This window comes from Oncorhynchus masou, chromosome 19, assembly GCF_036934945.1.
Source record: "Oncorhynchus masou masou isolate Uvic2021 chromosome 19, UVic_Omas_1.1, whole genome shotgun sequence".
NCBI classification, from domain to species: Eukaryota; Metazoa; Chordata; class Actinopteri; order Salmoniformes; family Salmonidae; genus Oncorhynchus; species Oncorhynchus masou.
In genome coordinates this window covers 8,741,342-8,769,293 of record NC_088230.1, presented here as the reverse complement: position 1 = coordinate 8,769,293, position 27,952 = coordinate 8,741,342, and the positions used below count along the sequence as shown (strand labels likewise).

The window sequence follows — 27,952 nt, the reverse complement described above, 5'->3', positions numbered from 1 at the left end:
TATGGAGGCGGAAATGTGTAGATCTTAAAGGGTTTGGAGAGTGTTAAAAACATGGAGTATTTGTCATGTTATTTACAGTCCCAGATGCCTGACCAACCATCTCTCTCCTCTCCTCTCTGTCAGGTACACAGCATGTAGTTTCCGCGGCGTTGACGATCGCCTCCCCTATGGCAGCATGCCCCGCCTCAACGACCAATCAGGGTCCAGACACTGCAGCACCAACAGGCTAGACAGCCTATCAAAGCATGGCTCCACCCAGCGTCTGGATAGCCAATCACGGCACAGCAGCATCAGGGACCTTAGCAACGTCACCCAGGCCATTCAGAGCGCCCCCGGCAATGGAATCCACAGGGTCCTTGAAGAGGATGGAGCCACGGCCTGAGCTGAGACATCTAAACGCTTGGCGGCAAAACAAACCTTAGCCTCTACCCTAAAACCCATGCCAACCTTTTAGCTAAACAAGAAGTGTCTAGGACATGTGTCAAACTCATTCCACAGAGGGCCAGGTGTTTGCGGGGTTTTGACTCCGCCCTTGTACTTCGTTGATGAACTAAGACCTGGTGGTCTTAATTGAAATGGAAAAACACCAAATCTGTAGATTCTCGGCCATCCATGGAATTAGTTTGATACCCCTGGTCTAGGGGGTAGAGGTTGATTTTGGACTGGACATACTACAGTCCTCTATGGCTACATTTACACAGGCAGCCCAATTCTGATCTTTTGCCCAATTTACTGGTCTTCAGACCAATCAAATCAGATAATTTGCCAGTAATTGATAAAAATAAAACAGAATTGGGCTGCCTGTGTAAACTCTGAAACTGCCTGTGTAAACTCTGAAAATAAGGAGATTAAAGGAGATTGTGAGGAAACTGGACAGTTTGACAATGTGTCTCAACATGTCTCCTCTCATTAAACAGCACTGATAAATGAAGATAGCAGATGACTTGGATTCAGAGGACAGTGTAACTTGGACTTGCAGGAGTGAGAGCTGAGCCAATAATAAGAAGAAATCATACTCTTGGGCACAGACTGCTGATCGCCGATGCTTTTTGTTCAATGTTCTAGAGTCAGCTCTTAGTGAAGGACACTCTACCCTTTAAGTGTAGGACAGCTCTGGGATCAGTTTCAGGCTATTCATCCATACCTGACATTACAGAGCTTCTTATCTATCGGCACATTCCACTACTCAGGGGGGTGAAAAGGGTTCAATCTAAAGGATTCTACATTATGCGTGACATGCTGCCAAGCACTGGTCCATGAAGGCCAAGCCTTTATTCCTGCTGACCACATTGTTTACCTGCACGAGGAGTACTGTAGACGCGTCTCCACAACCACTGTTGTACTACACTACTATACATCGAGGTACTTTTATACGTCAATTGGTTTCATTGCACTTCTGATGGAGGCAGCTGAAGGTACTGTATGTGATGAGTAGGGCCTGAAGTGTTTCCTGACTGTGACCTGTCCAGGGAAAACTCTGGGTCCTAGTGATAATGTGAAGGCGATCGGGACAGTGTCCTGTCCTGTTGTCAATCAATTGGAAACAATTGACAATGAAACAATTGCATTGATGAATCAGCCATTGTGAAGTGAAGGGCTGTATTGTGTATTACAGGATAAAAGCGGAATTCCAAACTCCAGGTAGAATATGAGTGTTCTTTTTCCCCCCAGTTAGAATCAGTAGTAGTATTACGAAGTGCATACTTACTTGTATAGATAATTGTTAGCCATAACTTCTAGTAGTGGCATGTGCATAGGTGTAAATAGATTTTTTTTTGGGGGGGGGGGGTGTCTTTTGTTGAATTTGTAATAAATCTTCTGAAAATACATCTGGGAAATGTGTAAGTGGATCTGTGCCCTAACCTGGAAAACAAACTGAATTGCTCCATTTTACAAGTGAATCAGAGCGATTCAGTGTGCTCCCAAGGAAATAAATGATAATCAGGACACGAGACTCAGTGAAGCCGTATTTGTAACAGCCCTCCGCTTTATTGAAATACATTGGAGTCAGGTTAATATAATGAGTTCTCCACAAGTGTGGTGGCCAGTTTCCATACATTATTTGTTTGACCTTACACCTTAAATATTTCTGTGCAAAAAGAATCTACATCACCTGTAGTGGGTATCCTCAATAAAACTCCCCAAAACCGTTCAAATAAAATGAGCAAGTCAAAATTAAAAACAAATCCAAAAACAAATAAAATGATTACATCTATAACATGCAAAACTGTACAAATTATTACAAAGCAATCCTAGAAAAACAAGGTGTATAATATGATATGAAAGAACAAAATAATATAGAAGGAACTGAAGATAAGACCTCACTGAAATGCAAAGGCGTTTTTTAAATATTTTTTAATGGTTATCATGGTGACACCTCAGCCTCAAACTACTACCCCTCCATCTGCTCCTTCACCCCTTTTCATCCTTAATTCAAAACACTTGTCTGAGTTCTTCCTCAGTGTATCAGTCTTTTCTTCCACCTGAATCTTTAGACCCTTACGCCTAGTCACAGCTGGCTACACTACGGCTAAATGTAGCTCTTCTTTCCCAAGTGTAGTCTGTTCTGTCACACTCACTTCCATTGTTAGGGTGAAAATAATCATTGGTTCTGACATTCCTGAGTTTTTATTTTAATTTTTTTAAGTGGGATTTCGGGCCTTTAACTATACAGTATAAAGCCTGGTCTATCAAACTCTCAGACTAAGATATTTCCTCTTCGTTCTCAGCTAATACATTCTACAGACAAGGCCCAGCAGATATGAATAGAGACTCTTGGTAGCTTTAAAAGGAAATCTTAAGAGAGGTGGTTAAGTTGAGACGGTTGAGTAAAACCAACTTAGCGAGACTGACGTCTAAAGGCAAATGCTTATTTTGCAAGCTCAATATAAAATGTAATTCTAAAAACACGTGGAATGAGTAGGCTAAAGATAAATTACTGTATTTTCAAGGGAATATAATAGAATTGTGGTTTAGGGTTAAGGTTTAGGCCCCCAATGGCACGAATGAAAGCAGAAATCTGAATCCTTATATTTCTATTCACTTCTGACTAGGATAGATAAACTGCCATGTTTGACTACTTGGTACACTTCACCACTCCTAAACCTTAAGACAGAAGGTCCCTTTGAACAGTAAGTAACAACGGTCATTCATTAAACGGTCTGTAACATAAAAATAATTCCTCATTAGAAATGAAAAAAGTCCCCTTTCCAGAATAAGAGTCCCCTCCCTTCCGCTTGAGAGAGAAGAGTCAGCTGATCTAGGCACTCCACATATAAATACACATCAACAACACCATGCTGTGATTTGCATTAGAGTTGGGGTCCATTTCAATGTAGGCAATTCAGAAAGTAAACAGAAATTCTAATTCCAAATTTGTCACAACGAAGCATTGAGGAAAATTGGAATGGAACTTGAATTGACTGAAAAAAAATGGAATTGACCCCAATTTGTGGCTTGTATCAAGGTTATTGCATTACCAGACAGTAATATACAGCTTACCAGTTAATAGTAAGAACATATCAATGACAGCAGGGAGGATTGGAACAGAAATTAAACATTGAACTAGTCATCTTAGTATTTCTTTTCCATTATTTCACTCTTTTTTGACCCCCCATTTCAGCCTAGCGCTGTCTGTCTAGTCAAATCGACATCTACAATTGTCCTCCCCCCCATAACCTATCAAAACATTCTTCAAAATAAGCAAGGCTGTCTGAAAAATAACGAAGACTCAAGATTCCAAGTCATTCTATTTTTGGTTATAACAAGCTTTCCAAAATCTCTCTCGGAAGTCAAAGGATACAACATATTTGAGGTTCACACGTTGGTACCACAGAGAAAAGTATGGAAATACACACTTAGTGTTTCAGAATCACTGTCAGTTAGGAAAGATGCAATCCCACCTCAAACTGATCCAACTGTGGACCATAGTGGAAAGAGTGGCGGTGGAAACGGCCGTGTGTGTGTGTGTGTGTGTGTGTGTGTGTGTGTGTGTGTGTGTGTGTGTGTGTGTGTGTGTGTGTGTGTGTGTTCGCGCGTGCATGTGAGTGTGAACGCATGCATCTGTGACAAGACGATCGCTTCAAATAAATGCACATTCACTACACAGCACGGGGTCCATGCGACCCATAATATTAGTTTCCTCAAACGCAAATCAAAATGACACTTGACAGTTTGTGTCTCATATATGAAATAGAAAGAAAAAAACGAAAACAAATCTAAAAGCAATCAGAGGAACTTGAAGTGGTTTAAAATGGCTTTCGTGCGGATATCACCCCAAATCATACTCAAAAGATAAACAGGAATCGAGGATCTTCTCCCCATCATCTATTTCTTTATAGTATTTCCCTTATCATATATTATTCTCTGATTTTAACCTATGTACATGGTTGTGATGGGCATCGGCTTTTTGGAATTGATCGGTGGTTGGTCTATTACTGCACTTATACGGTACTAGGTCGACACTACATGGAAAATGGTCCCAGGTCACTGGCCCATGTCATGAGGAAGTCGCATAAGGAGCTGTGATGTCATTATAGAATGTTCAGTCTGCTTCTAAAACACCCTGTCCCTAAGAATTCGAGAACATGAAGCCAGCGAGGTGTCACCTAGAGTTAAAATACCCCTAACCATACTTGTATTTTTGTACTGCTGTGCTGTAGCTTTTCGCTGATAGTACGAAGAAATTAAGTCACGGCACATATTTCACTTCATGAGCAAAAAAAAATTAAAAAAATACATCATTGCTTTCTTTTTTTCTTAATTTTTAAAAAAATGTTATTTTGTGAGCCTTGTATTGTAAATGGAATTCCCCCTCTTCTTCTGCTGCCAACTACCGTTGGAAGAAAGCAACAGAAGGAAAAAGAGAGTGAAAACATCCTCTCTTTCTCCTCTAGCTGCAAAGCGCCTTGTTCTCCATGTCTTCGATAGATAGATGAATAAATAAAAGGTGGCCACCCCCCAAGCCCAAAGGGTGCTATGTACACGTATCAAATGATCTGTTGTTTCATATTGATCCTCTTCTCTTTGTCGCGTCTTGAGGTTTGTGTGTCTCTTTACAGGAGTTGCCAATGACATAATAATCTATACGGGGCTAGTAGTGCTGCAATCAAAAGTACTCTCAATAAAACTCAGCGCTTCACTTATTCTGGTTATCAGCTACAAAGCAGATGAAAGGGGGTGTACATTTTAATTCCTATATTGTATGCCCTCCCTCAAAAACACACACACAAACAAACATGAGCACACACACACACACACACACACCCTTTCCCAGTATTTCCCTCTTGGTCAAACACTTCCTTTCCCTGTGGCAGCGGGTGCAGTTCCGTGGGCAGGGCCCGGGAAGGGGGGCGGGCCCGGGAGCTTGGTGAGGGTCAAGGAATGGAGCTGTGTGGTGTCTGTCACTCATGTGTCCCAGCCACTCATGCGGTCTGTGCTCTCCAGTGAGAGGGACTTGGTCTTGTGGGGTGAGGCCGGGCTGGGGGGACTGCTGAACGTAGAACTGTTTGAAGCCGTCGAGTGACGGGGTGAGTCAGAGTCCTGGAGAGAGGGGGGAGAAGAGAGAGAGAGAGAGTTAAATATAGGGGGAGAAGGAAAGGGGAAGAACTGGAAGAAAGAGAAGGAGGGAGAGCCACTGAGATGTCATATTTTTCTCACAGCTAAACACAAAACAGGCAAGGGTCATGGTCAGTAGGCATGCAACGCAAGAAAACCCTGAAACACAGGAGGCGATATGATCTTAACTTGTCTGAGAAAAATATTGCCCCTTTTTTAATAAAAATAAATAACACACAAATAGGCAAGGGTCACACTTTCTCATATTCGTGCCTACTGAACACAACCCATCTCTCCAATGGGCTCAATAGATCAGGCCTGGTCAACACCAGTCCTCAGGGACCTCTGTGTGTGTTTGTCCTTCCAACCAACCACTGTCATCATCAAAGCTAATCTGCTGTTTGACTTCCTGCCTGCCGATGTGGACATGGTGAGATCTCTTCACATCACCACACAGAGTGCTAGGCAACAGTGACTTAATGCCCCGGGAACCTTCCACATCATCAGACAATGAGCAGCTCGATTGGCCGGAAGTGATTGGTTACAGCAAAACACATACGCAATACACACGAGGCCCCTCGTCTACGGTCTACTACTACAATACACAGCAGTCAGAGGAGGTTGACCAACTTTTGTTCCAGCCTAGTAGAAAACGCACGGTTCAAACAATCAACACATATATGGTTTTGGAGCTAGAACGCGATTTGTTAAATCAGGGGTGTAGTGTGTGTGTGTGTGTGTGTGTGTGTGTGTGTGTGTGTGTGTGTGTGTGAGAGTGCTGGGCTGGAACAAAACCCTGCATACACTGCTGGTCCTCCATAATTATAATATGTCACCCCTGCTATAGTATACCATTGTGTACAAGATATCCCTGAGGACAGCACTGAGAGTTGCTAGTTAAGAAAAGCAGGGTTGAGATCATCTCCCTCCTTCACTGAAGGGAGGTAGCAGGGTTTGTAAAATTGCAGTAACTATCCCACAATTCCCAGGTTTTCCCAGAAATGTCCTGATTATTCCCTCCTGATTCCGGGAAACCTTCCAACTGGGGTTTCTAGAAAACCTGGGAATTTGAGGAAAGTTACCAGAGGTGGTGAGTGTGAAATTGTCCTCTGTGCCGCATGTTTCTCACAGACAAAACGTACATTTTTCATTTCTATGGCTATTTGTACAGTAGGCTACGGTTGTGGGAGCTACCACTGTCCACCACCGCACTACAGTAGCTGGCACAAAGGTACAGGTACTATAATGGCCTATAGGAGAGGAGCGTCACAGTATCTTCCTGATGATGTATCAAATCAAATCAGATACTGTCATGGTCATTATTAGAAACATGGGTTGGGCTGGCCACAGGGGGACAGTATGGAAGCAGACAGACGCATGCGGGGTAGAGGATGATGGTGACACACCATTCAAAAAACCAAACCAGGAAATGAAGTAGAAACCCCAGGGTAGGTCAGGGGAAAGGGGAATGAGTAACCGCCCTCTAGCCAGAAACAGAGGGGGCAATCAGATGCTGGTGCTACTGGGGCTGAAATGGTGCAGTGGTGGGAGGCTTTGGGGGCAAAGCTTCACGACTGTGGGCAACGCGCGCACGTGCGTGTTGGTGTCTGTGTGTGTGGTTGAGGGGTGGGTTACAGTGCGTCTGGGTTGGTTGTGTGTGTGTGCTGACATTACCTTCATCTTACTAAGCAGGGTCCTTAAAGCCCTTTTCAGATCGGGTGTCTTCTCCGATGGTGAGACCGCCTGCCACTGGAGAGGAACAGTTACAGACTCAGCGACCCGGCCCGGCCCAGAGAACAACATGCTGGGGGGGACCGAAGCGGGTGGAGGGTGGCGAGATGGGGGCAGGCACGAATCATGATGGAGCTAGCCAGGTATGAGGGACAGTGGGGGTGGTAGACAGTCAGCCAGGCCAGAAGAGGGAGCCAAAGGCACAATGGATAGCTAGAGCAAGAATCCCTTGCTTTGAGGATGGCTTGATGCTTGAGGTAAAAGCTGCTCTTAACCACAGATCTAGGATCAGATTACTGGACCCCAAATCTAACCTTAAACATTAGGGGGATGAAAAAACTATCTGACCCTGAATCAGTGGTTAGTGGTGACTTGTAGCTAGCTACTACTGGCTGGGTGGTTGAGGCTCAGTGAGGAGAGGCCAGATGCAGAGAACCAGAGAGGGGAATGGCTGTGACTGAGGTTCGGGCCAGGGTTGCGTATGGGGGCCGATTGAGTTCCCTATGAGGGGCTGTGGTGGGTCTCGGAACCAATCAGACCGAGGGATAAGATGAGGCAAAGGGTAATATGGGAGGGCACGAGAAGACGTAAGCTGGGTGGTGGATGTTGTGGATAAAAGGGGGGCGCAGAGTTACGGGGCACACTTTGATATGTCTAATTACATAGATGTTTGATATGTCTTCCACATCATTGGTCACCAGCAAGAGTATTTTCAGTGTCTTTGTAGTGTTATGGTGAACCTAGTCATATTTAGAGCAACTGTGCTCAAACGATTAGTGAAACGTGGTTTCAGATCCATCCACTTGACTCTCACAACCAAGATACACCAATCTGAACACTAGTATCGGAGATACGACGGTATATCATCTAAGGGAAGACACAGATTCAGCACAATTGTGAATCTAGCCAAGTTTTGGTAGCCTTAATTAAGTGCAATTTACCCAGGCGCCCGTGGGAGGAAGCAGGCTAGGTTGGTCACGTACCTCTCTGTCGAACTGGGAGAGGGGTGCGTCGCTGCAGCCGTCCATACCCCCTCCGGAGGATAAGGAGCTCTCGGAGGGAGAGGTCATGGTCTGGCGCTTAGAGCTGTAGCTACCCCCGGACAGCTCTCTCCTCAACGCATTGCCGTTCTGAGATGACGAACCTGGAAAAAGGAGGGAGATAGCGAAAAATAGAGAGATAGGGGAAGAAAGAGAGGAATGGGGAGAGAGTGGGACAGAGAAGGGGAGGGGGAGTTAGGAAGAGAAGTGAAGAGAGAAAGTTAGAGACAGATGAGTGTCACCCTTCGGAATCTATTCAGACCCCTTGACTTTTGTTACATTACAGCCTTATTCTAAAATGGATTAAATAAAAAAAAGTCCTGAGCAATCTACACACAATATCCACAATAATGACAAAGCGAAAACAGGTTTTTCGACATTGTTGCAAAATATATTAAAAATAAAAAACAGAAATACCTTATTTACATAAGTATTCGGACTCTTGCTATTGATCTCAGGTGCATCCGGTTTCTATTTATTATCCTTGAGATGTTTCTACAACTTGATTGGAGTCTGTGGTAAATTCAGCTGATTGGACATGATTTGGAAAGGCACACACCTGTCTATATAAAGTCCCACAGTTGACAGTGCATGTCAGAGCAAAAACCAGGTCATGAGGTCGAAGGAATTGTCCTTACAGCTCCGAGACAGGATTGTGTCGAGACACAGATCAGGGGAAGGGTACCAAAACATTTCTGCAGCAATAAAGATCCCCAAAACACAGTGGCCTCCATCATTCTTAAATGGAAGAAGTTTGGAACCACCAAGACTCTGAGAGCTGCCCTTGAGAGGATCTGCAGAGAAGAATGGAAGAAACCCCCCAAATACAGGTGTGCCAGGCTTGTAGGGTCATACGCAAGACTCAAAGTTGTAATCGCTGCCAAAGGTGCTTCAACAAAGTATTGAGTAAATGGTCTGAATACTTTTAAAAATGTGATATTTCAGATACAGCGGGGCAAAAAAGTGTTTAGTCAGCCACCAACTGTGCAAGTCCTCCCATTTAAAAATATGAGAGGCCTGTAATTTATCATAGGTACACTTCAACTATGACAGACAAAATTAGAAAAAAAATCCAGAATATCACATTGTAGGATTTTTTATGAATTTATTTGCAAATTATGGTGGAAAATAAGTATTTGGTCAATAACAAAAGTTTCTCAATACTTTGTTATATACCCTTTGTTGGCAATGACAAAGGTCAAACGTTTTCTGTAAGTCTTCACAAGGTTTTCACACACTGTTGCTGGTATTTTAGCCCATTCCTCCATGCAGATCTCCTCTAGAGCAGTGATGTTTTGGGGCTGTTGCTGGGCAATACGGACTTTCAACTCCCTCCAACTCCTCTCTATGGGGTTGAGATCTGGAGACTGGCTAGGCCACTCCAGGACCTTGAAATGCTTCTTACAAAGCCACTCCTTCGTTGCCCGGGCGGTGTGTTTGGGATCATTGTCATGCTGAAAGACCCAGCCACGTTTCATCTTCAATGCCCTTGCTGATGGAAGGAGGTTTTCACTCAAAATCTCACGATACATGGCCCCATTCATTCTTCCCTTTACACGGATCAGTCATCCTGGTCCCTTTGCAGAAAAACAGCCCCAACGCATGATGTTTCCACCCCTATGCTTCACAGTAGGTATGGTGTTCTTTGGATGCAACTCAGCATTCTTTGTCCTTCAAACACGACAAGTTGAGTTTTTACCAAAAAGTTATATTTTGGTATCATCTGACCATATGACATTCTCCCAATCTTCTTCTGAATCATCCAAATGCTCTCTAGCAAACTTCAGACGGGCCTGGACATGTACTGGCTTAAGCAGGGTGACACGTCTGGCACTGCAGGATTTGAGTCCCCGGCGGCGTAGTGTGTTACTGATGGTAGGCTTTGTTACTTTGGTCCCAGCTCTCTGCAGGTCATTCACTAGGTCTCCCCGTGTGGTTCTGGGATTTTTGCTCACCGCTCTTGTGATCATTTTGACCCCACGGGGTGAGATCTTGCGTGGAGCCCCAGATTGAGGAAGATTATCAGTGGTCTTGTATGTCTTCCATTTCCTAATAATTGCTCCCACAGTTGATTTCTTCAAACCAAGCTGCTTACCTATTGCAGACTCAGTCGTCCCAGCCTGGTGCAGGTCTACAATTTTGTTTCTGGTGTCCTTTGACAGCTCTTTGGTCTTGGATATAGTGGAGATTGGAGTGTGACTGTTTGAGGTTGTGGACAGGTGTCTTTTATACTGATAACAAGTTCAAACAGGTGCCATGTACCTATGATGAAAATTACAGGCCTCTCATCTTTTTAAGTGGAACTTGCACAATTCGTGGCTGACTAAATACTTTTTTGCCACACCGAATGTTTTTTTGAATTGATTTTCAAAAATGTTTAAAAAAACAGTTTTTGCTTTGTCACTATGGGGTATTGTGTGTAGATTGTTTTTTCATCAAACAATGTAAGAATAAGAATAAGAATTTTAGAATAAGTCTAACATCAAAATGTGGAAAAAGTCAAGGGGTCTGAATAACTGTAAATGGGGTCTGGCACTGTAAATGCATTTAAATCTACAAATATCTACTTTCCATTGTTCACCAGTAACAAACACATCCATTTTCTCTACCCAGGCCTACATGTTTTGATGCTTCTTTAATCCCCATTTTATTATACAATATTTATTTTACTATTAAGCTTACTAGCTTAGCGTGTTTGGTAGTGTGGTACTTACGGATGCCCAGTCCACTGCTAGCGCTCATGGACCGTCCCGGCTCGGCTCTGTTCTTGGTGATGGAGGGGATGGACACGGAGCCACTGAAGCCTGCAGCACGACTCTCCTGAACACGCACGTTCTGTGTCAGAAAGGCCAGTGGACAAGGGAGGACAGAATAGACCGGGGCGGGTGAGGACAGAGGGGCACAGATATATGGATTATGGCGATGGGATGAGAAAGCATAGATATACAGGCACATAGAAACATTTGTGAATACACATTCCCCCGAATGACAAATATGGATATGAACATATATAACATGTCATTTAGGCATGATGACCACACATATGCACATACAAAAACACAGACATTAAATCACACAAATGCAGACATTTCACACGTACAAACACATGATGCTCAGTCAGACCAGGGAAGGAAGTACAAGTACTCAGCATGTTTACAACTAAGCAGAACATCTATGGACACTCTCTGTTGTGGCCCCGTCTTACCATGGGCAGGTCTTTGAGGATCTGGATGCCGTCCCCAGGTCCCATGTGGGCCACGTGGTTGAAGTTGGTGGGGTTGGAGATCAGCTTGTTCCTCATCTCTGGGTCTCTCAGCATCTCTCTGTACAGGACACACACCAAACCCAGGAATGTGGTCACCATGGCCAGAACAGGGTGAACGCACCAGTCGAGAGTGATATTGCGTGAACAGAATGAGCTTTATGCCTATGGAGGGGACGAATATGGATGAACGGTATGGAGTCTGTACTAAATCTGTAGTGTGTAATGTACCATTAGCTGTACACTCCCTCTGTGAAGTAGCTTGGTGTAGTGTACTGTGCACTATGAGTGTGCACTACATAGTGTATTGTGCACTATGTAGTATGGCGTGCACTACATAGTGTGTAGTGAATTGTGTAGTGTGCACTATGTAGTGTATTATACACTGTGTGTAGTGTATAGTGTAGTGCACCCTATGTAGTGTTATGTGCACCATGTAGTGTATGGTGTAGTGCACACTATGTAGTGTATGGATAGATGCACACATATGTCGGGGGGCAATAGCAGGGTGCATGTGACACATCTAGTGCAGTAGTGCCTGGTTAGAGGTTAGTTGCATATGCCCCGCTTACCATGGGCCTGCATTGAATTGGGGAGCAGTTCATGCACAAGTCTCCCCTTGCCGGTACAAAGCCATGACCAAGACTCCAGTCGGGCCTTACCGCGGCGGCACACGTTAACTGGTTGTCTTGAAACACCAGGCTAACCCGGGTGTCTCGAAGCAGCAGTGTGGACACGTCCTGGCAGCCATCAGCCACTGTCCCGCTGCCTTGTGGGTTAGTCTGGTACGATAAAGGCAAGGGGAGCACACCCTAAGAGAAAAGCAGCGTGCTGGCGGCACGCGGTAGGTGGACACAGACAGACTGGGGTTCAGGCAGACTCCTGCAGCTGTGGAAGGTACTGGTTGTCCTGGATCTCCCCCCCCTTGCCACTGGAATGTCACCTTCCTACAGTGAAGTAGTGCTGTTGAGGATTGCGCACCCTCAGCGACACCTTAAATAACTTCCTTTGCGCAGGTATCCACTTCTGACCTCGGTGAAGCCATCAACCGGAAACCGGCCTAAAGCCTGGCAGGTTTGGGCTGTCTGGTGACGGGGGCAAGAGTGAATGCACCGGGAGCCCTTAATCAGACCCCTCTGCACGCCAGCGGCACAGGGCTATTATGGTCACCAGCAGTTGGGACATGAGTGGCAGCTGCTCTAGGCAGACACCCGTGTGACTAAGCAGCCCTGTTTAGCCACACTGCTCACCCCAGCTGGGGAGAGGACTAGAAAGTGGCCTAAAAACCACTCAGAGGTTGAAAGATGCTAAAGAAAATAATTTCCCTGAAACTGGCGACATAGAACATCAGAACTCTTTTGGACACTGAGTATAATAGCGATAGACCCTATCGGAGAACAGCTTTGATTGCTGCAGAACTAAGGCGCTACAACATTGACATTGATGCCCTGAGTGAGACCATGTTTCTGGATGTACGTTCCCTGAAAGAGGAGGGAGAAGGTTACACCTTCTTCTGGAAAGGTTACCCTCCGGTTGGACAACATCGGCACGGTGTGGGACTGGCAATTAGAGCCTTCTACCCAGCCTCACCGAAACACCTTTCGGCATAAGTGAAAGACTCATGTCTCTCCGTATCCCCCTAGTCACGAGATGAGGCCCTTCACCCGGAATGACGAGATCTTTCTGCTGGGTGACTTCAACGCTAGGGTGGGACAGAACACGGAGCGGAGTACTGGATAGATATGGTGTTGGTTAGTTCAATGAGAACGGCACGAGTCCACTAACTCTATATGCCGAGAACAATCTCATTGTCACCAACACCTTGTTCCAGCAGAAGAACGAATACAAAACATCATGGATGCACCCACGCTCCAAACAGTGGCACCTGATCAACTACACCATAGTGAGACGCTCTGACACTAATGACGTCCTGCTGACACGTACCATGAGGGGTGCAGAATGCTGGACAGATCACTGTATGATACTGTCTAAACTCCACATGAGAATACGTCCGTCCCCCCCTCAACGCCTGCAGAAGTCCAGAAAGAGGCATCTGCGCTGTATCCGTCTTGAGAAAACTGCAGTAAGGGAACGAGTTCTGTCGCTGAAAGGCTGGGGGAGACAGAGCCTCTTCTGAGCGCAGATGGACCAGTTGTGGGCATCTATTAGCTCAGTGCTCTATCCGGCAGCGGCCCACTCCAATGGCTACAGAGGTAGGAAACATCAGGACTGGTTCGATGACAACTCTGACACCATCACAGCCTTACTGGACAATATGCACAAAGCGCACAGGGCTATTCTGAACAGCCCCACATCAGCTACATGATGCAAGCAACGGCGTGCATCATGCAAGGAAGTGTAAACAACCTTGCGTGTTCTGCAGAATGAATGGTGGACGAATAAGGCACAATAAATCCAAGTTTATGCCGACAAAAACAACATGCACAATTTCTACAACTCAACTAAAGCTATGGCCCTAGTAGTCACTCCATCACCCACATGAAAACAGCTGATGGTCTGACTCTCTTGAAGGAACAAAACCAGATCCTGACGAGGCGGGCTGACCACTATGAAGCACTACTCAAATCAGTACTCTCCTGCAGACCACTCCATCCTGGAAGAACTTCCTGTCCATCCACCCATTCAAGACCTCAACCATTCACCAACCTTCCAAGAGCTATCCATTTCCTCAAGAACAACAAGACTCCTGGCGCTGACAGCATCCCGGCAGAACTACTTAAGGGATGTTACTTCTGCACCAGAACGCTCCACCAGTACATCACTGAGGATTGGGACTGGGAGATCGTCCCCCAACAGTGGCGGGATGCAAACATTGTCACCACCTATAAGAACAAGGGTGACAAGTTCATCTGCGGCAACAGCCAGGGGATATTTCTTCTGGCTGTTGCCGGCAAGGTCCTGGCCAAGGTGATGCCACACAGGCTGGTGAACAACATCACAGAGGAACTGCTGCCAGAGTCACAATGCGGCTTCAGAAATCGACACGGCAACTCCAGGAGAAGTTCCGTGAACAACATCAGGACCTTATCATTGCCTTTGTCCAAGGCCTTCAACACGGTAAGCAGGGAACTACGGGGCATTCTACTCAAATTTGGCTGTCCAGACAAGTGTGTTAACATCATTTTCCAGTTCCATGATGGGATGATGCCTCAGTGGCCATAGGAGGGCAGGAGTCAGTGCCCTTTGGAGTCAGCGTTGGTGTGAGGCAGGGGTGTGTGCTGGCACCTGTACTCTTTAACATCTTCATCCTTTGTGTCCCCCAGCTTCTCCACAAGGAGCTTGAGGACAGCAGCGGGGTTGCGGTGGACTTCGGGCTGGATAGAAAACCAAGCAACCTCCAAGGTTTTTGACAGAGGGGTTCTTGAGCTGCAGTATGCTGTTGACTGTGCTCATGGCCACACTCTGGAAGACTTTCAGTCTGTCCTTGTAGCGACTGTGAGGGTCTATAGCAGGATGGGACTGTCTATCAACTGAGGTGGTCTGCCAATGGAGATCCAGCCCTCCACCCACCACGCCTGTCTTCACAATTTAACACAAATCACTGGCAATAGTCCCATCCTTCAAATAACTGGGCAGCGTCCTCTCGAAGAACTGCAGCATCGACCTCGAAATTCAAAATAGGAAACTCTGACGCAGGGTCTCCCAAAACAGGGATCTCCACCTCCACACCAAAATCACTGTCTATTCAGCCGTCTGCATCACCACACTTCTTTACAGTTGTGAAGCCTGGGTCACTTACAGTCGCCACAAAAAGCAGCCCGAGTGACTCCACGCAAGATGCCTGCAGCGCATCCTGGGAATCACCTGGTGTAACCATGTGCCCCATACAGAAATACTTGCTAAGACAAACTGCAAGAGTATGGAGGCCATGGTCACCCAACACCAACTGCGCTGGCTTGGGCATGTCATTAGAATGCCTCGGGACCTCTTGCCGCGGAGGATCCTGTATGGCCAGCTACATCTTGGACGGAGGTCTGCAGGGGGGCAGATGAAGCGCTACAAGAACCAGCTAAAAACGTGGCTGAAGAAGTGCAACATCAAACCCACAGACCTAGAGGACACTGCTGCCGACCGTTTCACCTGGTGGCAGCTCTGCCAGAGCGGTGTACAGAGGTGGGAGGAGGAGAGGAGCACAATATAGACAGCAAGAACAGCTCAGGAAACATACAACCATGCCTGCCCCCAGCCAACACAGACCGCATACGCCCCGCCAGCAATAAAGTTTGTGGATCTCAGATTGGACTCGACAGTCACCAAAGAATCCAGCGCTAACTCAGAAGTGGAAGTCATCATCGGAGACAATGGACTATCATAAGCAGTGTAGTGTGCACTACGTAGTGTGTAGTGTGCACTACATAGAGTGTAGTGTACCTCCTCTGCTGTAGCCTCTCCTCTTCGGGGACTCTGAAATAGAAGCGTCTCTTGTTGTTCAAGCTGCGAACCATCTGCTTCCTGCTGTTGTCAGAAGTCTCGGGGACCACCAGCTCATCACCCTCTGGAATATTAACAACATGGCCACCGTCATCAACAACAACAGCATCATCAGTAGCATGACCATGATCATCATATATATTTCTAATCCAGTTTTTATTTTGTTTGTTGAAAAAAATCTTTCAAAAAAGAACATGATAATACTACTGTGGAATACGACCATTAAAATGAGTATTACACTCAGTCAGTGGTCATAATCAAGATATGGATCTCTCCTATGCACTTAGAGGTCCGAAGGCCTATCCTGTGTGCAAACTGACCTGCCGTCTTGTTTCGGAAGTATATGAGCCTCACGGTCTCCAGACCCAGGAGGTTCAGGGATCCGTCAGGGTTCAGAGGTCGCACCTTCAGTGGGGATACAAAGGGGTCAAATGTTACACCTACACCAATCCGACGACCGGCCCTCCGCTACATGTGCAGTCCTATACTCTCACCTTCTTTAGTGGGACGGTTTGAATCCACTCCATTGTGTTGACATCAAACACATCCACAGCATTCTCACTGTACACTGACAGGTAGGGGGCGTTATAACCTGGAGGGGAGGAAGGAGGACAAGATCAGCTTCAGGCTTAAAGTAACATTCTGGGATTTGCTTTTCAATGCAAAACGACAGCCTCGCTACTTGTTTTGGTAAACAGCTTTGGGATGAGGCAGAGGACATATAACCCCTCACAAATTTGTAGACAGCCGCACTAGAAGCAAGGACTCCACATGATAGTTTTAAACATATTCGGAAGCTATATACTTTTTTATTTACTTGTTGTTTGTAAATAGTGGAGAAATAAAACCTATTTTGGTTTATGATAACGGTAAGACAATTGTGCTGGTTCAGAACTCACAGGCGGAGTTGGGCACGGCCGGCCACATCAGCTCCTGCTGGCGCGAGCGGCGGCCCTGCGAGTCCACATAGACCCCTATGGCTGAGAAGCATAGCAGCAGCTCCTTGGAGGAGATCTCCACGGCACACAACGCATCCAGGCCCTGCTGGGATATGAAGGCCAGGGTGTGGTCCTCAGGGTGCAGTAGGCTGACCGGGGCACAGTCCCCGTGCACGCTGTAGCGCGTGAAGCCAGCCTGGTAGCCCACACACAGCCGCTCGCTCAGGAGACCCATCCACTGGACAGGACCTGGGGTTTGGAGCTCCCGCAGCCGGCGGTGGCGCGCCTTGCTCTTGTTCACCTGGGAGATAGAGAACCATCATGCTGTTATTTAGCGAGTCCATTTTTAAAATATTTCATAATCCAATGAAAATAGCCTATATATCGTTGCTTTTCTAAGCAAAGTTATACTACGTAATTTGTAAAAATGCGACAATGTACTTTAAAACACCATCCCTTCCGTCCCCACCACCCACCTCGTAACAGATGACCTGTCTCTTCATGGCCACACACAGACAGATGAGGGAGTTGTTTCGGACGGGCCCGGACACCAGCGCTGTGCAGCCCTTGGTCTCGGCCAGCTTGTAGGAGTCCATCTCCCGTCCGTCCAGCGCGGCCATGGGGAAGAGGCGGACGTGGCGGTTACGACCGGAGATGACTGCTAGGAGCTGCTCCTGGGGGACCAGATCGATGTGGTAGACCTTCTTATTGTCTCCCACGCGGGTGATCTCTGTTAGGTCAGGAGGGGTGTGAGAGAGAGCGAGTTGTCAAAAAGACCTCTGCACTGTGATAGCCAATATGTGGTGAGCATTCTACTGCAAACTGGGTGAAGTGCATCAGGCGGGTAGGTGCAAGAGTCTTACCATCTTTGGTGACATGGATAACATAAAGGCCTTCCTCGTTGCCCAGGGCAACACGCTCGTGGTCTGAAGAGAAAACATCAAGAGGACGTTTGATACAGTCTACCGCATAGCTAGGTAACAAGGTGCAGAAAGTATGTCCTGATCCCTTCTGCAGTAGAACATATACTACAAACTCTTAATGAGACAGATACAGAGAGGACCCCCCCCCCCCCCCAACAATTACTTGCTTACTACATGACCAAAATAGAGGGGCAGCATGTGTGTGAGTGTCCCCTACCTATAATAGCGGCGGACTGCGTGGTCTTGATGAGCGGCAGCGTGCTGTCGTAGGCCTCTTTGGGCACGTAGACGAAGCGTTCCTTCAGCTTGTTCTTCTTGAGGATGCGCTGTAGCTCGTTGAGAAGCCCCACCCACTTGTTCCTCTCGTGGTCGGTGTCGGCCAGGATCAGGATGGAAGGCTTGTGACTGGAGGAGGCGGACAGCTGGGCAGCAGTCACCTGGAGGGGTTTAGGGGAGAAATCTGAAGACTGGAATAGGCGGGGGAGTAATCACGGAGTAAATGTATGACTGTATAAATGCATGCATTCAAGAAGAAAAAAAGGCTAACCCTGAATATACATGGGATGTCCTTGCGGCTGGCGTGAATGACGTCAGACGCCAGAACAGAGCTGACTGAAAACTCCTCATCCCTGAAAAACAAAGGAAGGAGAAAGTGTGTGAGAGGGAGAGGGGAGAGGCAGAGAGAAAGTGGGAGAGTGATTGAGTCAATCAAATAAAGGACTAAACCCAGAAGTAATTCTAATAAGCAGCCATTTCTCTCTGAGAGACTGGGTTGTAAGTTCAGACGGAGCTCAGGTTGTAGTCCTTGTCAGTCTCACGTCATATCTATGACCTGACTGACCACCACACTGGCCGTTGTGGCCCTTCCCCAGCTATGGGATTTCTTGTTCAGACAGAGCTCAGGTTGTAGTCCTTACCTCATGTCTATGACCTGACTGACCACCACACTGGGTGTCGTGGCCTTGCCCTCTCCAAGCTCATACAGGAAGAGCTTGAAGTCACACACTACGGCAACCGCCCGCTGCCAACCCTTCTTCACCCCCGTTGGCTTGGGCACCTGGAAACACACAGGGAAAGACACACTTCAGTCTCACACATTGACCCAACCTAGTATTGACAGTGGTAAACAACCTTTAGAGACAGAGACATATTTTACTATACAGACAAAATTAACAGGCAAGCCTCACACACAGGTCAGCCACTGGTGATATAGGGACGTTAAACGTACAAGGTAAGGTTTTAGTTTTACATTTGCACTTTAATTCACAGGTACTTATTCTACCAGGAAATGTTGTTAAAAGAGTGCATAAACAAACAATCTTCGGTGTCATACGTACTCTGACATGTCCCTCGTAGGCAGTGCCGATGCCCCTCTGAGGGTCAATGCCCAATGGCCCCTTGGTCTGGTCGTGTGGCACGGGGCACACTGCTGGAGCCTTGTCAGCACATGTCACGTGGCATGAGAAGTTACAAACTGCAGGACCAGACAGGAGAGAATAAGGGGTTTATATCAGATTTATATCTAGCCTCAAAAGAGACTGTACTCCCACCTCAGTCCTGCCCCACCTCACCTCCTTCCATCCTAATCCCCTGCCTTCTTCTCTTCCTTCCATCTGTTTCCCTCCATCCCTTTCCTCAGATCCCAGTCTTCCTTCCTTCCTTTATCCCTCTCGCTCCTCATTCTCCCATTTTTGTCTTCCTCCCGCTCTCCTCCACCCTTTACCCCCCCCCCCTCTCTCTCTCTCATTGTACCTTCGCAGGTGCAGCCCTGGCGGATGAGTCCCACCATGAGAGAGGTGCACTGGTTACACTTGGTTGGAGCACTGAAGGACTTCACCACAAACTGGTGGGCTTTGGGCTGCAGGGGACAAACAGAGGGCCGGGTGAGAACACATAGGACTAATACAGACGCTTTATTGGACCACAGCAACAGTTTACTTAGTGAAATACAGCAACTGGTCTTCGTCGGGTCCACGGGATTGACATTACTAAGTATTGACCGAGGTTAAAACAGTAGAACGGTATTTGGGAAGTCAAAAAGGATGTCAGGTCTTACCTTGGGTGATGAGCGGCCAATACTACCGTACCCTCCTGACCGCATGGTGGCGGTCTGGACTGGCCGTGGGGGGTGGTCTATCAACTAGAGGGTGGGAGAAGACAGAAAGATCTGAGTACAGCTCGGGCTGTGGCAGTCACGAAATGTCATCAGCCAGTGATTGTCAAGCAAATAACTGGTCGGTCTCACGGTAATTGACCGTTAATTAACAAACACATTTAGCGTCTCCTGGCTTCCACACTGATAAGAACATCTACGTTTTACATTTAATATAGCCTACACCTTCACAATAAATCCATTATGCATTTTTAGACGGGTCTAAAGAAACATGATATGAAGAAAATTAAGTCTATTTCAGAAGAACAGAATAGCATACGTTGTCCTTATGTTAGGTCCTGATCTGGCTATGCCAAATGGCTGTGGGTTACACTAGCTCATTTAGCAGACACAATTTGCTTAGAATTCCATGGCATTGTTTTAAGAGTATGAAGAATACAACTGAACAAAGCTGAATTAAATAGAAAGGATACTATCTCCAAACGATTTGAGGGCGTGTGCACATGCGGCTATTCTGCGTTGAGCAATTAACAACGAAATAGGTACTCCTATATGCGTAATTTAGAGTTATTAATGTAACTTTAGTTGTTCTACAAACATTGGGCTATCCGTTTATGTTTAACACATTGTAAGGCTGTGTGATGCAACTCTAATGATGATTTTAAAAAGTTAAAAATGATCTTCCCCAAACTTGAAACTCACTTTGCAGCTCATGTATCCCAGTCAGGCTCTAAACCCCTGTGCTTCATTTTTTTGCGCAACATGAGCTCATGGGCTCTCATGAAGTGTTTGATTCGATTTTTGATGACATTTGCATTGATGTCAGGGTGATTTGAGGAACAATAGGGTGCAGGGAGTACCAGGCAGTTAGCAAGTTTGGCCATCAGCAGCATCAGAGCTTGGAGAAGCCTAATTACTGTGACTAAATGGTCATGTGGAATTTGACTGCCTTCAAGACTCGTGACCACCGGTGTGGCGGTAATATGGTCACCTTAACAGCCCTAAGTACAGCACAATATATACCTAGTTTTTATTTTATGGTTGGAAAATCAGCCCTTAGAGGTTAAGAAGAGTCTAAGATTAAGCATAATATAAGTTGGAGGTCCAAAGTTCAGAGGTTAGAGTTCACCTCTATAGGCTCCACGTCGCTGGCCATAGAGGGCGACCGTGAGCGTGACTTGAGCTGGGACTTGGAGTCCTCGCCTCTGGATGGAGTGTTGGAGGGAGTGAAGTTGTCCACCGAGTCCACCTGGAAAAAGGGATGAGAGAGAGAGAGAAATAAAAAAAGAAAAATGGGTTGCAGGACATAGAAACAGGTGATGGAGTTGGTAGAAAGTAAGGAACCCAAAAGGGACCAAAAAGCACCATCCATGCTTAGAGTAAAAAGCAAGAAAACAATTCAATCAGGTAGATGCACAGTATTATAGGAGGTAAATGGAGACTGTAGTCATAGCAGAGATGGGACTGACCAATCCATTGGTCAACGGTCATTAGGAAGCCTACAGGTTGGGCCACAAACCCATGAACGATGCACATGACACGAGTGCTACACATACAGTGCATTCAGAAAATATTCAGACCCATCGACTTTTACCACATTTTGTTACTATTACAGCCTTATTCTAAAATGGATCAAATTAATTTTTTCCTCATCAATCTACACCCAATAGCCTATAATAATGACAAAGCGAAAACAGGTTAGACATTTTTGCAAATGTAAAAAAATTATAAAACAAAATTATTTACATAAGTATTCAGACCATTTGCTATGAGACTCGAACTTGAGCTCAGGAGCACACTGTTTCCATTGATCCTCCTTGAGATGTTTCAACAACTTGATTGGAGTCCACCTGTGGTAAATTCAATTGATTGGACATGATTTGGAAAGGCACACACCGGTCTATATAAGGTTCCCAAGATCACAGCATTGAAGGTCGCCAAGAACACAGTGGCCTCCATCATTCTTAAATGAAAGATTTGAACCACAAAGACTCTTCCTAGAGCTGGCCGCACGGCCAAACTGAGCAATCGGGGGAGAAGGACCTTGGTCAGGGAGGTGACCAAGAACCCGATGGTCACTCTGACAAAGCTCCAGAGTTCCTCTGTGGAGTTTGGAGAACATTCCAGAAGGACAACCATCTCTGCAGCACTCCACCAATCAGGCCTTTATGGTAGAGTGGCCTGACGGAAGCCACTCCTCAGTAAAAGGCACATGACACCCCGCTTGGTTTGCCCAAAAGGCCCCTAAAGACTCTCAGACCACGAGAAACAAGACTCTCTGGTCTGATGAAACCAAGATTGAACTCTTGTTTCAATGTCAAGAGTCACATCTGGAGGAAACCTGGCACCATCCCTACGGTGAAGCATGTTGGTGGCAGCATAATTGCTGTGGGGATGTTTTTCAGCGGCAGGGACTGGGACACTAGTCAGGATCGAGGGAAAGATGAACGGGGGAAAAGTACGGAGAGATCCTTGATGAAAACCTGCTCCAGAGCACTCAGGACCTCAGACTGGGGCGAAGGTTCCCCTTCCAACTGGGCAACGACCCAAAGCACAGAGCCAAGAAAAAGCAGGAGTGGCTTCGGGACAAGTTTCTGAATGTCCTTGAGTGGTGCAGCCAGAACCCCGACTTGAACCCAAATGAACATCTCTGGAGAGACGTGAAAATAGCTGTGCCGCGACGCTCTCCATCCAACTTGACAGAGCTTGAGAGGATCTGCAGATAAAAATGGGAGAAGCTCCCCAAATACAGGTGTGCCAAGCTTGTAGCGTCATACCCAAGAGGACTCGAGGCTGTAATCACTGCCAAAGGGGCTTCAACAAATTACTGAGTAAAGGGTATACTTACGTAAATGTGCTAACCTTTTTGTTGTTGTTGTAATATATACACACACACGTTTGCAAAAATGTCTAAAAACCTGTTTTTGCATTGTCATTATGAGGTATTGTGTGTAGATTGATGAGGAACATTTTGTTTTTAATCAATTCTAGAATAAAGTCTTTCACGTAAGTCTGTCCGAATGCACTGTAACCCATTTACCATGTTGACTGTAGCCACGAGGGACAAGAGCACAGCTACACACCATACAATCGGTTTGGGGAAATCCACAAAGCCACGTGGAGGATGACAAAACAGCTGCAGTAGATGCACACATATACCCTACTGTAGTTTATTGGAGGACTACAGTGCAGGCCATACACCCATACACCCACCATGCCTTAAAAGCAAAAGACAAATACAATAAAATACTTCACTTTTTTGAAAGTCCAAATGATGCATCTCCACAAAGCCCCATGCATAACAACCGACACAACACACACACACACACACACACACACAATACATTCCCTTTCATGCAACAGACACAGTTGAGGTTCGGAGGGTGATTGGGCACAGACAAAATCACAAGCACAGAGCCGCTGCTTAGCTTACACGTCTGCCTTTGCTAGTTGGCCCAACGGATGGAGAGCGCTTCGGTGGGGGGAGGGAGAGAAGGACAGAGAAATGGAAAGAAGTCAACATTGAGAAGTCTGAAGTGGCTCTTAAATAGGTCACATTAAAAGGAATGGTAGCCTATCTATTTGCTGAGGATGTCCTTTCCACATTGCACTGAAGGACACTGCCTGGATTGGGTAATAACTCCCGGTGTCCCAAATGACACCCTATTCCCTAGACATTGCACTACTTTTGACCACAGCCCCTGATCAAAAGTAGTGAATTGGGTGCGATATGGGACATAGACTCTAGGACTAACAGGGGAACTCGTGATGACACTACAGTGTGGAAGGGAAGTTCACTTCAGAGTGTTAAACAGTATGTTCTGTAGTGTCTGGACTCAAAGCCAAGTAACCATGGATGGCATCAAAGAATGTCTGTATACTAAGTGGGAGGAATTGGTCTCAGTATACAAACATTCTTTCAAGTCTTGACTAAATTCCAAGGAGCCCAAATTCTGCTGCTGCAAACCCCACTCACGCAATGGCTATTTTTCGTTTCTCCGCCCTTTTCCTGAACTGAGCACTTTCACACATGGATTTAACAAATGGGGGAAACTCCCTCTAGCCAACCCTTTGCTTTTAAATGGATGACAACAGAGTGTGCAAGTGCACAATTTGGGAGAAGGGTGGAAAATTGGGACCTAGCCAAAGACTGGGTATCCTGCTGATCCACTACTACCTTTACAGAAGACTCATTGGCTAGTACGCTTATCTACTCACACGGGACTAGCTACGACGCTCACAGATACCCACACGGACGAACACAGAGAGGTATGGTTCCACTCACTCACTCACTCACTCACTCACTCACTCACTCACTGGATCAAATCACACCACCACTCTGAGGCAACTGGTTAGCATATTATCCATCTACAGTCTAGAGCTCCACACACGTCAGCCACTGCCCAACAGAAACTTACGTCTTCCCAAAAATCTATTAAAGAGGATGAGGACGAGGAGAAATAATCCTGACGTAGCAGAACATGAAAGCAAGGAGAACCGAATAAAAACAAGATGTGAAATATTTACACAAATGAAATAAAGAAAATTGAATAGAAGAAAATGAATGTTCTGAACAAAATCTGTTAAAAAAAAAGTGAAGGAAGACACTGTCACTCAATAAAAGAAGAGAGGCCTTTTAAACATTTCCTCTAATCTTTAAACAATTCAGAGACCGTGGAATTTAGAGCAGATTATTAAAAAGCCATCCTGTCTGTAAAGTGCGAGGGATGGCTACTTACATCGAACTGGTCCAAGGCTGTGGTGGGAGCGTTGAGGAAGGCCAGAAAAGAGTTCTGGGAGTCCTGGTGCTTCACACCTACACAAAACAACCACACCAGAGAGAGACCACAATCACATCACCATGCTGTCCTAAAAGCTACACAGAGAAAGTAGAAACATTTTTCCCTCTCTCAGTTTCATACATTGAAAGTTTCTTAGTTGGTGCTTAAGACCAGATATTCCATACATATAAAAACTCAAAGGTCGGCACTCAAACAGAACACAGTTGGAGGTGAGAAACACAGGTCAGAGGGAATGGTTCCAGTCTCACCCCTGCGCAGGCGGAGCTCCTCCGTCTCCTTCTTCAGCCTCTCAATCTCAGCTAGCAGGTCCTGGTTCTTAGTGTCCGACTCCTGCAGCTTACTGAGGACAGAGGAGGATATAGATGAGCCAGAGAACGTCAACAATGCCAAATCCGATCATGCAAGCGTAACAGAGTAATGGTTTAGGTGCGCGCTCTTGACTGACTGCACTGTACTGCCATTGAATGTGCCCCATATCCCATGTTCCCTTTTCGAGCAATAAAGATTTTCTAAGTCTCAGCGTAGTTCTTGGACAAAGAGTTTAAAGGTAGAAAAGTAAGTAAGAGCAGCAGTGGACGTACCACTCAGTGGAGATGTTCGATGCCTTGACTTTGTTCAGTTCGTCCTGGATGGTCTGCTTGGCTCTGATCTCAGCGTCCAGTGCAGACTGCAGCTCCAGACGGGCTGACATGTCCAGCTTAGCGAACCTCCGCACCTTCCACGGCATGTCCTGCTGTGGGGGGGGGGGGGGAAAGGACGTAAATGAAGAAGGGTAAGTCCAATGCAGATGTGAGGAGAGAGAGGTACAGAGGTTCTTGCGTGTGTGTGTATATATATGTATATATATGTATATATGTGTGTGTGTGTATATATGTGTGTGTGTGTATACGTGTGTATGTATATGTGTGTGTGTGTATATATGCATGTGTGTGTATATATATGCATATGTGTGTGTATATATGCATGTGTGTGTGTGTATGTATATGTCTCACCGTGGCCCTGGCACCTAGGCTGGTGTTTCTCAGTCCCTCCAGCTCCTCAGTCATCTTAGTGGCCAGAGCCTGGAGGTAACCTCGCGCATCCTTCTCATCGCTCACCCTGGAACACGCGTTGCACACAAACAAAGAACACATTCACTCGCGTCATTATACAAACACACGCACTCATGTGGGCACACAGACACACACCCTGTAGGTAAGCCCTGCCCTGTAAGTAGCACGCATGAACTCGTTGACCCTGTCACACAGTCAATAAATACAGGGATATAAGCAGCCCTCACAACTCACTAACCGCAGTATCCGTTGCATAAGCTATCATATCCAAACTGTCACTTTAACTGGACTGCAAGATTACGATAACTTGCCATTGCCCTCCCATTGAGTATTAGATTAAGGATATGTCCCAAGTGGCACCCTATTCTCGATATAGTGCAACGCATTTGACCACAGCCCTGGGCTTCGGTCAAAAGTAGTGCACTATAAAGGAATAGGGTGCCACTTGGGACGAACACTAAATAGGCCCAGAGCCAGAGTTCTATGTGTACATACAGGGCATAGAGGGTTCTGAACATTCCTGGCCAGTACATACACATTTCCCCCACTAGTAGTCACTAGTTACCACCCTATCCACAACTACAGTGCTAACCTTATGCCCAACCCTCACCGTACAGTAAACCCAAAAAGCACATTTAGGTTTTCATGATTTTTTACAATATAACCAATATTGCATTTATGGCTGTGCTATCTAGTGGAAACCAGGAGATCTGGGCCAGACTATTCTTGTTTCTTCTACTGCAGTGGCCTGGAGTGGCAGGCAGGGGGCACCAGTCACCACTGTATCAGTTCATTGTTACAGAGTGTGTGTGTCCTGTAGGTCTCTCCGTCCCTCACCACTGTATGATCTCAGTGATCTGGGCCTCCCAGTGAGCAACGCTCTCCTTCTTGTCAGCCAGCTCCCTCATCTCCTCCTCCAGCTGTCTGTTGCTGCTGCTCAGCTTCTCAAACATGGATGTCAGCTAGAGGAGAGAGGACAGGACAGAGGGCAACACAAAGTCAATCAGAGCCATAGATATTATACAGAGTTTGGCAACCTCAGCCGATATTGCGATAGAACTTTAATTTGAGCCATGTTGCGCCAGATTTTCAAGGGTATGATAGGGTGGGGAAAGGCAGGGCAGGGTTGGAGAAGGGGAAAGAGGGACAGAGGATAGAGGGGAGAAAAGGTTAGGGCAGAATATGTAAGAAAGTTAGGGAAGGGGGAGGGGGCATAAACATTTTTTAAAAAGGGTAGGGTGGGTACAGATAAAGGAGGAGGAGGACAATTATAATACAATTATGATCGATGATGTCATAAGTGCTGATCCTAGCCTTCGTGGTAACTGGCCATATCTAAATACCTGTAGCTGGCTTGGTAATTATAAGCTACTTGATAGTTGCAAAGGGAATGTGTTTTAGCGTAACGGTTTGACAGTGGTGAATTATTACTGCGCATATTGCAAAAATCTGATCAGTGGCAAGTAGGTTGTTGCTTGACATAGGACGAGCAAAACAACGGTAAGTGCAAGCTAACATGGGCCCGGAGTTAGAATACACCGTCTGAAGGATCATTTAAACAGGATAAATATAATAGTTCAAAGGTAACCTTGCATTTGTTGACATGTGTTAAATGTATTTCCGAACGAAAGCAGCTAGCTTTAGAATATAATTTTTTTTTTTTTATATAATCTGATCATTCATAGAAGAAAAAAAATATAAATATATATAAAAAAAAAATATATATATATATATATATATATAAATATATATATATATATATATATTATATATATATATATATATATAAATAAATAAATAAATATATATTTATTTATATTATATATATATATATATATATATATAATATTTATTTATATTATATATATATATATAAATAAATAAATAAATATATATTTATTTATATTATATATATATATATATATATATATATATTTATTTATATTATATATATATATATAAATAATCTAAATAAATATATATATATATATAAATATATATATATATATATAAAGATTTTTTTTTTAGATTATATAAATAAATAATATATATATATATATATATATATATATAATCTGATCCC

General features: G+C 45.4%; 2 protein-coding genes across 8 annotated transcripts in view; one reads left to right on the top strand and one right to left on the bottom strand.

The window, feature by feature from the left end:
• LOC135505763 (frizzled-3-like) overlaps positions 1-1,775 on the top strand; it is a 26,269-nt gene extending 24,494 nt beyond the window's left edge. For all 3 annotated transcript variants that reach the window (XM_064924870.1, XM_064924869.1, XM_064924868.1), the window contains exon 9: positions 124-1,775. In XM_064924870.1, coding sequence (XP_064780942.1) covers positions 124-382 — 259 coding nt within the window. In that variant the 3' untranslated portion in view covers positions 383-1,775. The remainder of the gene's footprint in view (positions 1-123) is intronic.
• A 179-nt stretch (positions 1,776-1,954) lies between these two features.
• LOC135505761 (serine/threonine-protein kinase MRCK alpha-like) overlaps positions 1,955-27,952 on the bottom strand; it is a 98,712-nt gene continuing 72,714 nt past the window's right edge. For 2 of the 5 annotated variants that reach the window (XM_064924862.1, XM_064924864.1), the window contains 23 exons: positions 26,707-26,831; positions 25,810-25,915; positions 25,399-25,550; positions 25,066-25,157; positions 24,755-24,831; positions 23,449-23,487; positions 21,145-21,264; positions 19,959-20,042; positions 19,655-19,760; positions 19,240-19,376; positions 18,820-18,959; positions 18,450-18,531; positions 18,120-18,339; positions 17,843-17,905; positions 17,456-17,709; positions 16,941-17,280; positions 16,536-16,633; positions 16,362-16,446; positions 15,982-16,105; positions 11,533-11,650; positions 11,042-11,162; positions 8,271-8,431; positions 1,955-5,541 (listed from right to left, as the gene is read on the bottom strand). In XM_064924862.1, coding sequence (XP_064780934.1) covers positions 5,407-5,541; positions 8,271-8,431; positions 11,042-11,162; positions 11,533-11,650; positions 15,982-16,105; positions 16,362-16,446; positions 16,536-16,633; positions 16,941-17,280; positions 17,456-17,709; positions 17,843-17,905; positions 18,120-18,339; positions 18,450-18,531; positions 18,820-18,959; positions 19,240-19,376; positions 19,655-19,760; positions 19,959-20,042; positions 21,145-21,264; positions 23,449-23,487; positions 24,755-24,831; positions 25,066-25,157; positions 25,399-25,550; positions 25,810-25,915; positions 26,707-26,831 — 2,979 coding nt within the window. In that variant the 3' untranslated portion in view covers positions 1,955-5,406. The remainder of the gene's footprint in view (positions 5,542-8,270; positions 8,432-11,041; positions 11,163-11,532; positions 11,651-15,981; positions 16,106-16,361; positions 16,447-16,535; positions 16,634-16,940; positions 17,281-17,455; positions 17,710-17,842; positions 17,906-18,119; positions 18,340-18,449; positions 18,532-18,819; positions 18,960-19,239; positions 19,377-19,654; positions 19,761-19,958; positions 20,043-21,144; positions 21,265-23,448; positions 23,488-24,754; positions 24,832-25,065; positions 25,158-25,398; positions 25,551-25,809; positions 25,916-26,706; positions 26,832-27,952) is intronic. The other 3 variants (XM_064924863.1, XM_064924866.1, XM_064924865.1) reach the window with 2 other exon arrangements.